We start from the raw sequence: 15,108 nt of genomic DNA on the forward strand, positions 1-15,108 counted from the left end.
TATATATATATATATATATATATATATTTCATTTAGTTTATTTATTCCAAAATGATAAGTATCTCAATCTAATCAATGTATAAATTCTTTTGATGGACAATTCATAACATATTTTATCTTGAAGCGAAGCATATCTACGATTAAAAGCATAAAACCAATTAAAAGAAACAAATTGGAGGGTTCTGTGTAATTATTTAATTAGGTGATGTATATATGTTTGTGTAATTAATTAAAAAACAGAAATAATATAGATAAGGAGAAAAAAATGATAGAAGAATGGTGTCTAGCATTTAGGTTGGGAACTTGTCCCACATCGGTGAAAGAATACAAAGGGTGGATGATTTATTATAAATAACTTCATATATGCACATCACTCAGCAGGTGTTGCATGCAGCCTGGTTTAGCTTGCAACCAGTTGGTCCTAGTGAACTACATGGTTTCTTCGGTTATATTAAAAAATTAGTCTGTTTTACGCTAGAAATAAATGGAAGTCAATAAAATTATGGCAAAATTTCGTATACGCCCTTCCTAAATAGCTAAATATCATATTTTTGCGGACTAAACTCTAAATATCGTATTTACCCTTCCTAATGTTTTTTAATATCATAAATACCCAAATCTATTTTTTTATATTTTTTTTATTGATTTATAAATGTTTTTCATAAAATTAAATCATTATAAATAAAATACATAATGATTGGACAATAATACCCTTCCTCCTAATCTCCAATACAACATACGATTGAACCTTTCCTGATCGATTCTGCCAAAAGTCGTTTTCCCCCGTACCTTCTCAAATCACGTTCGAGCCTTCCTTCCATGAGGCTTTCGATCTTTTCTTCCAATCGATACACATAATTGTTCCTTGATTCCAAAATTGATCGTTGATTCCCTGTTATTGCAAACACACACGCAGCAGGTTGCAACTTCCATCCTTTCGTATCTAGCTTCCTTCTGATCGTGTCATACACAATCGTTGATTCCCTTGTATCGCATACACACGCATAGGTAATTACAAACTGAATCCATTCCCATTCCTCAACTATGATTATGTTGTTGTTTGATTTGTTCAACAATTCCTAGACTTATTGTAGCTGCAGTAATCAGGATTTTATGATTTTTTTTTTGTCAATTGAACATTCAATTTGGGATTACAACTAATGAATATGTCACCTACACATCTAGAATCTGGAATTATTGAAGTCCCTGTATAAGTTTCATAATTCCTTTTCCATATAATTTGTCTAATTTGTCATTGATTCCATTATATCATGAAGAAAACTAATTGATGTCAAAACAGAAGAGGTTGACTAGAAAACTAATTGATGTCAAAATATGACTTCATGGGAAGAGATTAACCAGAAAACTAATTTTGATTATGTTGTTGGTGTTTGATTTGTTCAACAGTTCTAAGACTTATTGCAGCTGCATATAATTTGTCTAATTTGTTTGATGATTCCATTATATCATGAAGAAAACTAATTGTAGTCTTGTTGTTATACCTTTATATTTTAATCATGTTATACCTTTATATATGAATAAGCTACTCTTAGCTATTGTGCCAATGATATGCAATGTTGATGTTTGTACTCGTGTTTTTATACCTTTATATCTTTCTTTTTTCTTATCTTTGACTTAAAATTATATTTTAGAGCCGATACAAACCAATGTCGGAAGATCATTCTCAAACAGAAGATACTACCCTTAATGACACATCAAAACCCATATGGGAGAGCAGGGCTACGTCTCCAATAATCGAGTATGTTTATGTGAATACCTTAATGTTAATTCAATTAGATATTTACTGAATTGTATGATTGTTTCTCTAATTAATATTCAATTTCAGGCGTATACCAACATCCAAGTTCAAGTTAAAATTGAAATATGGAGGTTACTTTCGGCTAACGAAGAATAGTTGTAGGCAAATATATTGCTTTGGCTCTCAAAAATGTATCTACATAGACACATTTTTATACAAGTTTAGTCGACTACATGAAGAGGTGGTAAAACGTTATTCATCAAAGAACTACCCAAAAATTTCTATTTTTTATGTTGACAAGTATGCACAAGAAAAATCCCTTATTGTGCTTGATTCTGATGAAAAGTTCATGGCTATGCTTGGCATGTATGGAAACGAGAAACAAGTAACCATTTTAAATTAAAGTCAACAAAATATGATCTAGACATTAAAAACCGCACCATTTTAACCACAAAACCCCACCACCTCATTTTGCGGTTAAAAGTTGAAACCGCACCAAAATAATCGTAAAGCCGAAAAAAACCGCATAACCGAACCACAAATTTAGGTTTTTCAATTAAAATAACCGCAAATGCGGTTTGGTCCAAAAACCGCACCGAACCGCACCATACTCACCCCTATTCCAAGACTTCCTTCTCCAAGCTAGAAACTTCAAGATCTTCTAATTCCTTTACAATGCACAAAATGAACACCAAACTTCCTTCCAAGGCTCAAAATCTTGACAATGGAGGCTACAACTCGTTTTAGGGTTTTCATAATAATGGAGGCTGATAAGGAGGCCAGAAAAAAGGACTTAAGGCCTTTAAATAAGGTTTAAGACCCTAAAAATTAGGGATTTCCTTCCCAGCTGTCAACTCGCCGAGTCGAGGCTCCTCAACTTGTCGAGTTGGTTCATTTAATTCTCGTGATTCTTCCATCTTAAACACGTCGAGTTGGTCCCTCCAACTCGTCGAGTTGACCTAAAAATATAGTTATTCTCAACAATTTCTCTTCAAGATTTCGAGTATTACATTAATACAAAAATAATCATACAATTCTACCAAGTATGTATGTAAACCAGAAAGATAATATAATCACTTTAGCTTCTTTATATGCTTGAGTTAAAAGTTTTTCATAAAAAAGTATTCTCCGTAGACGATTTCCTCCATAAGATATATATTTGAATAACTTTAGTTTAGATCGATAGAAATAAAAACCCTCATTTTTCTACGATATATGTTATTTCTATTTTCTTGATGTATCACCCCCAAATAAATAAAACACTTTTATCACTAATATTACGCCCCTGAACACCTAGTAAATGTGAAATCATATAAATATAGATCATAAACATTACATGAGCGTTAGAGCTCAATAATGAAGGTCAATAATGGTATCCTCTCTATCACATCCCATAGATGCTTCGTCTCTGTCGCATCCTTTTAAACATGTATGTACTTGATTGTGATTGTATTAACCTTGAATGAATTTCTTCATATACATATTATAATGTATGATAAATTCAAGCCTTTCAATTTGAATCTCTTGTTCTCAAACCTAGAAAAATATATCTCCTACCTGTAACAAACCTAAGAGTCAAAAGGTTTAAATTTCAAAAGCATTGCATTGTAAATGAAACTACCTGGTGGTAGGTGATGAATATGATGAAAAGAACTTATTTTCTTCCATGTTTTCCAAATACAATCAAATACACATGCATCATAGTCCATCAAATGAATGGAATTGGTTATCCATGAGGAGAAGATATTATGTGTTGATGGATGAAGAAGACGAAATAATAGCGCTGGTATTTTACCGTTTACGATTTCAAATGGCTTACTGGGTTTCCTTCTTCTAAAACATGTACTAGAGAAATCTTATTATCTGGAATCATAGTCGGACCTCGCTAGAACCCTAGAATTCGATAGACAAAAAGTGGGGTGGTTATAACCATATAAATTAGTGAAGTGAAATCTGTATATCTAAATCAATAGTTTTTTTCTTGATTTAAAGGAATTCAAATCAAAGCTTAATTTAGGAATGAATACAGAAAAAGGTAAACTGGTAATTTGAAATCACAATTCAAAATGCCTTATAGAAACTAAAGCAAAAAATAGAAAAAAAGAACTTACAAAACTACCTAAAATTAGGTGGTAGCTAACAAATGGATTTCAGTGAGTCGACCAAGTGGACAAAAAAAGAAAAACCATTTGAGTTGCAGAATTTGAAATTGAACGTTAGTGATGGAAAAAAGAACTTACAAAACTACCTAAAATTAGGTGGTAGCAACAACAGGTGGATTTCAATGCTAAAGCAGGGACTTTATCGTTCGAGGGGCTACAGACGAGAGTCGGTAATAACTCGTGCATATGAAACCATATGGAGTATCTTTTGTTTTTTCGATCTTGATAGAGATGATAGAAGGAATTAGGAGTTTAAACGAGATCGGAAAGAGGTGATTTGCCGAGATTTATGGCTATGAGGATATCAAATTGAAAGCATTCCTTATTTAAAGGGATTCAAATTAAATCGGTTATGAGGGTACATTGGTAATTTAAGTTTAAGGTTAAAAGCAATTTGGAGATGCCAAATGGCAAAAAAAAGAGTCTTTTATTAGATAGGAAGATTACTAATATATACTATATAGTGTTTGTTTGTCAATGATCTATATCCATCAAAGAGTACTTGAGTGGTATTCCACATGCATTTCCAAGTATGAAAACTTCCATTGTATAAAAAGATTGGAATTTTTTATTATATTAGATCTATTACAATTTGTGTTCACCATAACTTAGACCGGCGAAAGATGACATAATTTTACCGATTGTCACGGTATAGGACTTTAGCGAAACAGCAAGTGAAATTTTATGGCTCCATTGGCTTGTCAAGGATTTGGACTTTTCTTCTGATGGACCTACGCCTCTATTTTATGACAACCAATTTGCTAGGCACATTGCCAACAACCCTTCCATGAACGAACAAAGAATGTTGAAATGGACTGCTACTTTGTTCGTGAGTGAGTAACATCTAAAAAGATTCTACCTCTCTGCATTCATACAACACATCAAGTAGCCGATTTGTTAAACAAAGCTTTAGGTGCACAAAGTCTATAATTTTTATTATACAAGTTGGGCATTTGGAACTTACATGGTCCAACTTGAAGGGAAATAAAGAATTTCATCGTAGTTATCACCATTCTAGCGGATTACTATGATACTAGGTTATAACCCGTGGACACCACGGATAAAAAACGTAAAAATAATTTTTATTAAAAATTTAACGTAATTATTGACTAGTGATAGTAAAATATTAATTAATTTATAAATATAGTTGTTTTGGCTGTAAGTTCATAATGATATAATGATAGGTTAAAACTACGAAAATATAGTGATTTGAATAACTGATCGAGAATTTGTATTTGTAGATATGTTAGGAAATTATGATTTTATACAATGCAATATAATTTTGAACATAGTTTAAAGTAGAAATGGAAATATTAATGGAAATGGTATTCTATGGAATTTAAACTCTATTGGAATATAATAGAAACAAGCTGAGACAAGAAAAAATGTATGTATTAAAATGCTGAAGTAATGTTCATTTATTAATAATGAATAAAATTTGATATAAATAATAAAATTGTACAAAGTATTTATAAATTTCTAAAAACCTCTTTATACACAATATTACATGTTTTATTTGTTAGTCTACTATTTTTATATAAATCAACAATTTTAATCATATTCTACTTTGAACTGTGGATAAAACAACATATAATTGGTGAAATGTAAAAACATGGTCATTGAGAAACAAACCAACATTCGACATTGAGTAACCTTGACTCTTAATAATTGTAATTACAATTTATTTATTTATTTATTTATTATTATTATTATTATTATTATTATTATTATTATTTTACATTTGCTTGATCGACTTTTATCATTTGAAGTCATTGAAGTAGATGATGCTGATAAATACTTCAACCAAATCAATGTGGTGCAAGTTGTTTTAAGAAAACAATCATACTTTTTAAAATTAAGTATAATAGTATGCTTAAAATTGAATAATTTTGGCCCAAAATTCCAAGGTTTCCCTTTTGTCTTACTTTCAATCCAAAATAAATAATGCTATCTAATTATATTACCAAAACTTAAATTTAAAATTTGTTAACGTAAGAAAAAATGAGCTCATTTATACAACAAAATGAAAACATGATATCTACCTAAATATCTATTTGAGATAACACTTTACTTTCCTCATTTGTAACTAACTACAAAATCCAAAAAATCAAATAATAAAATAAATCATAAACAACATTGATGATAAGAACTTAATTTCAAGAGTTTTTGTAAAGACATGCCTTTCTTAGATCCTAGCTCTAGCAATTCAATGTTCACTAAATTACTAAGTTATCAAGTTCATGCAGTTAATGGTTACTAAGCTACACATAACATGAATTTAAGCAACTAAAGCAACAACATGAGCATGCTAGGTAACAATAAATCAAACAAAAGCAATTCACCAACTAAATAAATCCATATACAATTATGCTATTCATAAGTTTGAAGCTTCATCTAGCTAGATAAGAGTAGCTAGATTCAACTGCTCATAGTAGCAACTAAATAACACAATTCAAATAAGAAAACATGTTCATAAGTATTAATCAAGTAAACAAATTATGAACTTTTACTCTTTTGGTGTTGAAAACCCTTTTCCAGGACTTTTCTTCTGCTGTAAATAGCCTCCTCGAACCTCTTCCTCCAACAAAAAGTCCCCCAAATCGTAATGGGCAAAGGTATTTATAATATCTTCAAATTTACCGTTCACATCGTGAGAATTTAAGTCTCACGTCGTGAGAATTTAAGTCTCACGTCGTGAATTTGAGATAATCGTATTCGGCAAGGATTCCTTCACCCGAATGCTTATCTTATAACTCCCTCTACTCACGTCGTGAACCATCAACTGTTCACGTCGTGAGTACGTCTTTTGGGTGTTTTTCGTTCTTTTCTTCAAGCCCCCCAAAGTTCCAAGTATTGTCACTTTTGGTTTCTTTCTTTGAAAATACTTTTATTTGCCTGCACATAACAATTTATCCTTATAAATACCATAATTCTATGCAAATAACCAAAATATTTAATAAAATGTAGATCAATATTGCCTAAAACTATGTATAAATATGGCAATATAGTAACATAACCATTGATATTATGTATACCAGATCCCTCAAGTTACTTGTTGTCAAGCTGCAATGCAAAACACCACCAATAATTGAATCTCTAACAAATTAAGAGAAAACACACAACAAAGAGTGTAAGTAGATGAAAAAAAAGAAGAAGAGAGATATGACTAAATTGTGATTAGGAAAAGTGCTTACAGTTAAACAGATAGAACCCTAATTGCATAAGTTAAACCGATTCAACAAATAACAAACATAGAAAACCAAATTTTGATCAAAATAGATCCAACATAACCATTGAATTATGTACACCAAATTCCTCGAGTTACTTGCTGTCAAGCAACAATGCCAAAACACCACCAACCATTGAATCTATAACAGATTGAGAGAAAACACATGACAAAGAGTATAAGTAGATGAAAAAAAAGATATGCGATTAAACTGTGATTACCGAAAGTGATTATAGTTAAGCAAATAGAACCCTAATTGGCATAATTTATACTGATTCAACAAATAACAAACATAGAAAACCAAATTTGATAAAAATAGATCCACCATGTCAGTAAAAGCGGTAGCAAGAAACATAAAATGTAAAAAAAGAAAACGCATAAAACAGAGATCTAATCTAGATATATAGTATAATGCTTATATGGGGTTCTATAAAGTACCGACTTTGAATGAGATTGTTAGATGTCAGTATTGGTTTCAAAGGTTAAGGTTTTAGTTGTTCATAGCTCAAAGATCTTGATTATTTACAGTCTACATAGCAAAATCAACACAAGAAATATAAGCACCATGAGTAATATATGATAGGGAAAATTACGTTTATCATCATACTTGTATTGCCTATGAAATAGCTCTAGCTCTGAATATGGCGGTTCTATCTACAACAAAAACCATATCTGCTCAAAATTCTACATTAATAAAATTTAAATAAAGCAATTAAATCAATGAAAGAGCTCGAAGCATCATGAGAAATTAGGGAAGGAGTCATGGGAGCGGCCGAGATATAGATGAAGGTGAAATCATAACAAATAAAACCCTAGAACCTAAGGATACTTGACGAAAATTTAGGTTAACATTTTAGGTTTTTTTAGATTTGAAATATGAATTTGAATGAGAAATAATTACTTAAATTCATTTTTTATAATTACGGGAAATTATTTGTGTGACGCTTTAGAAATGTGCCATGGGGCAAAATATGATCTTTTATTAGAAGAAGAGAAGATATATAGAAGATATTTATTGTTATCTTTATCATAATTATTTGGATTCTAGTTTGTTTCCAATTTGGATACGTTTTTGTGTTTCCAATTTGGATACGTGCTTGTATTTCAACTCTGTTTTCAATGAATGCAAACAAACTTTTGAATAATCAATTTCCTTACCGACATGTTTAAGAAGATAATGTTTCATCTTTTGAATCATCCAGAATGGACCACACAAATTTCTTTGACTAAAAAAATGAGTTTGAATGAATCAAAATATCAAAAAATATGTTTGTAATTCATACATCTTAAACCTATTTATAAAATGATTCTTACCATCATATTTAAAGCTACAAAACTACCAATACTTACGTTTCTACCCATACACACATTACTTCGATTTGAAATCGAAAGGCAGACACACATGGTCCCTCATCTTTTTTATGTAGCTAACAAACGTTTGTGTACTAAAGATTTGTTCTCCCAAAATAAAATTATAATTATAATTAATATATAAATTTCATAAAATTATAGATTTTCTGACTAGCTAATGATTGGGACCGCGACCATTCTTTTAAAGGTTAGCATATTCCTTAGCAAACTCGAGAATCTAAACCAAAATGAGTTGCAGAAACAAACCGCATGCAGTTCTTGTGCCATTCCCACTCCAAGGCCATGTAAACCCTTTTATGAAGCTAGCGAAGCTTCTCCACTTTAATGGCTTCCACATCTCCTTCGTCAACACCGAATTCAACCACCACCGTCTCATCCGCTCCAAAGGCCCGGAGTCCGTCGAAGGTTTGCCGGATTTTCGGTTCGAGACCATCCCCGACGGCATGCCTCACTCAGATCAAGATACCAGTCAGGACATACCGATGCTTTGTGACATGACCAGAAAGACATGTTTGATTCCGTTCAAGGAGTTGTTGCAGAAGTTGAGCTCGTCGGCCGGAATCCCACCAGTCAGCTGCGTTGTCGGAGATGGCCTGATGACCTTTGCGATAAAAGCTGCTAAGGATTTTGGGATTCCCGAGGTTCAGTTCTGGACTTCTTCGGCGTGTTCTTTCATGGGACTTTTGCAATATCGAGAGTTCATCAAAAGAGGAATTGTTCCTTTTAAAGGTTAGCAAATGTGTATTTGTTTTAAACTTCATGTTTTAATAATCGTATCTAAACTGTGTTACTGTGTAGATGATAACTATCTAACGGATGGAACATTGGAGAAAACAATCGATTGGATCCCGGGGATGAGCAATATTCGTTATAAAGATATTCCAAGTTTCATTAGAACAACAGATCCCGATGATATCATGCTGGATTTCGCGGGGGAGGAGACCCAAAATAACTTGAATGCTTCCGCGATTATCTTCAATACTTTCGATGCATTAGAGCATAAAGTATTAGAAGCCATTGCACCCAAATTCAATTACCACAACATGTTCACACTCGGCCCTCTTCACTTACTCGCCAAATACGTTCCAGATGATAGTCCAGTACACTCGCTGAATTCGAGTTTATGGAAACCAGATTCCTCATGTTTGCAATGGCTAGACCAGAAGAAGGAAAGGTCTGTTATCTATGTCAATTATGGAAGTTTGACTACTATGACAGAGAAACATCTGATGGAGTTTGCATGGGGTTTAGCAGATAGCAAGCAATCGTTCTTATGGGTGGTTCGACCAGATGTGACAATGGGGGATTCAGCGATTTTGCCTGAAGAATTCTTGAAGGATACGAAGGATAGAGGACTCATGGTGAGTTGGTGCGAACAAGATCAGGTTCTGGCCCACCCATCGATTGGTGGGTTTTTAACACATTGTGGGTGGAATTCTACGACTGAGAGCATATCGGAAGGTGTTCCGTTGATATGTTGGCCTTTCTTCGCAGATCAACAAACAAATTGTAGATACTGTTGCATTGAATGGGGGATTGGGATGGAGATTAATCACGATGTGAAGCGAAATGAAGTTGAAGTTCTTGTTAAGGAAATGCTTCTGGGAAATAATGGAAAGGAAATGAGAAGAAAGGCCAATGAATGGAAAACAAAAGCAAAAGAAGTGAATGATATTGGTGGTTCATCGTATAATAACTTCCATCGGTTTATCAAAGAGGCTCTTCTTTCGGGAGTTTCCCACGTTTAAGAAACGTGTTACTGGTTCAATATGTTTTCATTTTGGATCAGGTACTTGTGTTATAAAAGAATCACTTCCATAGTCCATTTATGAGTTTTACGTAATTTGTTTTAAAAAATGTGTGCGAGCGATTATGAGAGTTTATAAAAACTTTTAATAAAAAACTGATATAAACTTTTAATAAAAAACTAAAAGCTTATTTCAAGTAGAGTTTAACGTTAGTCTTAATCTATGTATTTCAAAAGTTTACAACTATTTTACCATATGGAATCGCATAGGTTCATCGTTTCGGTTCTTGAACTTCCCATTTTTCGGTTTTCGGTTATGCAATTCCAGTTTTAGACACCTATGAGTAAGCAAAATATATGTTGGAACCGTATGTAACTGAACCTGAACCGATCGGAAACTAAATATGTTATTCGGTTTGGTTTTTTGTTACTCCATATCAATAAATTTTGTTCTCAGATTTTTGAGTCTAGTTCGGTTCAGTTCGGTTTCGAAACCAATCTCGGCCTTACAACTACCGATTACTACTAACAACTTGTGCCAAACATATTAACATACCCTATAATTAGAGTCTTTACGATCATGTAAATGACTATTATTAGAGTTATTGTCGTCTAAACACCATAAAATATGACTTCAATGTTTAAATGGCTCCTCAACTAAATTTTGTGACTTTTAAATGATTAAAAATGAAAAATAATATACCTACAAGGAAAAGGTAATTATGGTATTATATCTGTCACACCCCCAAACCGAATTGGCGGAAAAATTCGGGGGTGGAGGACGTCATGTACAATATCATAACAATGCATAATAGTAAAAACAAGCAACAACATCCATTGCATTAATAAAATAGTTAAATACATGTGTGTTCTTTTGTAAGGTTTAAATGACACCAAAAGTGTACAATCAAAATAAAGACGAGTCTTGGATCCACTCCGTCCTTCAAAAGTTGCATGGGTGTACCTGTCTTACTGGTTCACTGAGAGTACAAGTTATTTTGAATGAGAGTATTAGCATAAAATGTTGGTGAGTTCATAAGTATTTAATATCATTTAGTAGTTAAAAACCTCGAAGTAGTTGTATTAACACATTGAAAAGTTTGTAAATTTTTCCCAGAAAATCCTATATTTCCTGCTTACAAATAAAGTAGCATTCTATCCGAGGCCCGATTGTTTTACATGTTTGTTTTTGTATAAAAATGTAATGTTTGCTTATGTACTTGTAATGGTATGGAAAAAAATATAATGGTACTTCATTACTGTGTAAAAGTATATTTTCTCCCATTTACCACTATCATTTATTAGAAAATAGAATGTTTTATCTCAGCAGTGACACTACTGACTATGAAATGATAAAATGAAGACTCAAGGTTGTATTAAATGTACTATACTCCTTGGGGAGTCTTATTGCCTTTAATTCCTATTTGGTTAATTAAAGGTTTAGATGTGAATTAGTTTGTAACCATGTTGATTGACGGCTGAATACCTGACGACCTTCTGGCATCATAAAATAGTGATGTGACATTTTGTCACCACTTGGCCTTACCGGCTAGGACTGTAGCTAGCAGTCGGGGTGTGGGAGTGTCTATCCCGTATAGATCTATACACACAATGCCCGCTCTCCCTCCAGGAGACTGTGGTTACAATGTTATACAACAATGTATTGTTGTATCATGAAGTAGTATTTCACATTCTAGTTATCGTATTCTAGTGTTTGTATAACATGTTATAGTGTATTGAATGTTCTCTCTGTACTAGTGTATGGTATGTTCTCTCGTATAGTATAGTGTGTGCTCTCTTAGTTTCTCGTCCTAGTATGTTCTTTCTGTTTCTCATAATAGTAAGTTTGTATGGACTCATAAATGAACCGACTCTTGTATGTTTCATTGTACTAGAAATAGTGAATAGTAATCTCTCAAACTATACCTATTATAGTTTACTAGTAATGTTTTTTGAACGACTGCATGTGTATTGAAATGAAATAAAAGCTTTTATATCTATATACATATACATAATATATAACTAAGGTTCAAACGACACTCGGGAAAACAACCGAATACTCTAAGTCCACAACCAAACAAGGAACATGAAATCAAGCGAGTTATTAGTCCTAAGTCCTTTCAACCTTACTTATATTGCTATATCTATCTAGACATGATTTTTGACATTATATAAGTTAAAAGAGTTTAAATAAATAGTTTTAGTATGAAAAGAATTTGATAAAGATGTTTGATAACACAGCTTGAAAGTATAAGAAGTTTATCTATTTGTTCTAGTTATTAATCACATGCGATTGGTATAATAACTATAATGATTCAACTTGTATTCCCCCCCCCCCCCCCCCCCCCATAAAAGCATTTAAAATCATTTAAAAGGTAGATTAAGGGGTATGAACTCACCTGATGTGTGTGGTTCGTATGAAAGAGTGGTATAGGATGTTAAGGGTCAAGTGAAGACTTGGGAACACACGGATCCTATTTAGCATATAATGACACATATATGATTATAATTAGTGTTTATTCAACTAACCGGGTAAGGGAAACACCTTAGGGTCTAGGGTACACTTGAATGGAGAGGTAAAAATCACTAATGATTGTGTATAAGGTGAGTTTACGGCTACACTTGGTGTTTGCGGCCAAGTGTTCACATCCCTAGGGTTTACGACCAATAAGTTTATAGCCAACGAGTTTGCGGCCGTAAACTCATGATGAAAAGTGTCAATGGGGGTGTTTTAAGGTCTTACAAACCACAAGGAAGGGTTCTAGCCTCAAGTCCAACGCTTAGGAAGAGTTTAAGGCTCGTATTCACCTCTAACTAAGGTTTACAGCCAAGGGAGATGCTCTTGGCCGTAAACACCTCTTGTTCTTGGGAATGGACGATTTCAAGGTGTTTAGCATGTGATTCAACTAGATATAAAGTATAGGGAAGTAATACTTACGATATAGAAGCTTAACAAGGGTGATTTTGGACCAAAACACAAATGTGTTCTTGGTGTTCTTGAAGATCTAACCCTAAAAGATGAAGTTAGTGGGTTTAATCAAGGGGTAATGCTAGATAAGAAGATGTATCAACTAGACAAGGGATAAAACACTTACATTTTTGGAAGAAAAGTGAAGATTCTTGATGATAGTTGAGAGCAAAACCCGATTTCTTGGCTTGGAATTGGTAAAGTGTTGGAAAAATGGTTAAGTATCATATATATGTAGGGGGAGTTCTCAGCCAACCAAGAGTTTACGGCCAACCTTGAGTTTACAGCCGTAAACTCTAGTTTACGGCCATAAACTCCAATCCTTGGAGTTTTCCGGCTTTATGTAGTGTACTGAACTCTAGAATATACTTCTTATCATTCCTTATGGTGGGTACTAGGCTTAAAATGCTCAAACAGACTCTAAACAGTGCTAAAAGTTGTCAGAACCAAGTCTAACTTTGACTAAATTGAATGGTTGTACAAGATAGAAATTCCGGGTTGTCACAATATCCGGTTTGTAGGTCCTCATCAATTTAGACTTAATTGTATGATGTAGATTATTAATGCAAAATAGACAATATATATGAGATTATTAATACTACACCCATATAGGTATCTTTACTCTCAGTTGTCAATGCACCCTCTTTAGCCGATTGCTCCCCCTCCACCTCCTCCCCTTCTCTTCCAACAACTTATATTTCTAGGGAAAATGACTTACGAGCCCAACAAAGTTTTCAAACCGTTCAAAAAACCCCAATTATGTTTTGTTTGTTCAAGAAAACCCAATGGACTTAACCTTTTGTCTAAAAAAACTCAACTAATTAAGTTACACTTTTGTTCAATTCTATGGAAGTCAAAGAAGAGAAATAGATGACATAGTTTATTACCATATCGATAAAATGACTTGTCAGACTACCGAAGTTTCCAAACCATTTATAAAACCCCAATCATGTTTTGTCTGTTAAAAAAAAACCCAACCCAATGAACTTAACCTTTTGAACAGATAAAACATGATTGGGGTTTTTTAAACGGTTTGAAAACTTTATTGGGATTTCTAGACAAAAGGTTAAGTTCGTTGCGTTTTCTTGTAGAGATAATAATTGAGGTTTTTTGAACGATTTGGAAACTTCGTTGGGCTTATAAGTCATTTACCCTGTAATTCTACCACTTCATCCAACCACAAGACTGCGACCGCTTCCTTCCACCTAAAAGTTAAACCCTTGATTTGAACTCCACGACTAGTGTGAAAGATAAATGGAATCGAGGAATATGTGTGTCTTCCTCAATCTATTTACCACACCAGGGAAAGAATAGTGGCCATCTTTATCGAACTCCAGATCATACCGATTTTACCCTCCATATTTTTTGTTTTGAAACCCCCAAAATTGCAAGTTACTATGTCATATCTCTCCATATCACGAAAAAATCAGCCATTGAGTCAATCCAAATAATCTTCATCACCACAGTCGATCAAAATGGTGCCCAACATTATTGATTTCTCCAAATCAACATCAAAACTAAGCCAAATAACAACAAAATTATCTTCGACGGATAGAATGATTAGCAATTTCTACAAAACATGGTATTTAAATTGCTCCCTGAAGCACGATAGTTGGATCGTAGTTGAAATTGAAGTTGTAAGTGAAGTGATCATCATCATCGACTACGTGTTATTTTCTGAGCCTTTTTATTTCCTTCCCTCAAATTTTATTCAAATGTTTTGTATTATGAAGAATATTTTGAGATTCTCGACTTTTGTTATGTAGTTATAAAATTCGTAATTGTAAGTTATTAACCAAAACCCAAATATTTGATGAAACTCTACTCAGGTTGATGAGTACTCTTATATGTTAGTTCCATCCATTTAGGCAGTTG

At 33.1% G+C, this 15,108-nt stretch overlaps 1 protein-coding gene and 1 long non-coding RNA gene across 2 annotated transcripts; both read left to right on the forward strand.

Moving 5' to 3' along the window:
* The first annotated feature begins 798 nt into the window (after window positions 1-798).
* Window positions 799-2,071, forward strand: LOC145029087 (uncharacterized). The gene is made up of 3 exons (XR_013676365.1): window positions 799-1,008; window positions 1,653-1,759; window positions 1,847-2,071. It is a non-coding gene; the product is annotated as an uncharacterized LOC145029087 (long non-coding RNA).
* A 6,623-nt stretch (window positions 2,072-8,694) lies between these two features.
* On the forward strand, window positions 8,695-10,343 carry LOC145031612 (linamarin synthase 2-like). The gene is made up of 2 exons (XM_078980204.1): window positions 8,695-9,247; window positions 9,317-10,343. The coding sequence occupies exons 1-2, from the start codon at window positions 8,746-8,748 to the stop codon at window positions 10,264-10,266; spliced, it is 1,452 nt and encodes a 483-aa protein (XP_078836330.1). The 5' UTR covers window positions 8,695-8,745; the 3' UTR covers window positions 10,267-10,343.
* The last annotated feature ends 4,765 nt before the right edge of the window (window positions 10,344-15,108 follow it).

Source organism: Lactuca saligna, chromosome 2 (genome assembly GCF_052625555.1).
Source record: "Lactuca saligna cultivar CGN05327 chromosome 2, ASM5262555v1, whole genome shotgun sequence".
NCBI classification, from domain to species: domain Eukaryota; kingdom Viridiplantae; phylum Streptophyta; class Magnoliopsida; order Asterales; family Asteraceae; genus Lactuca; species Lactuca saligna.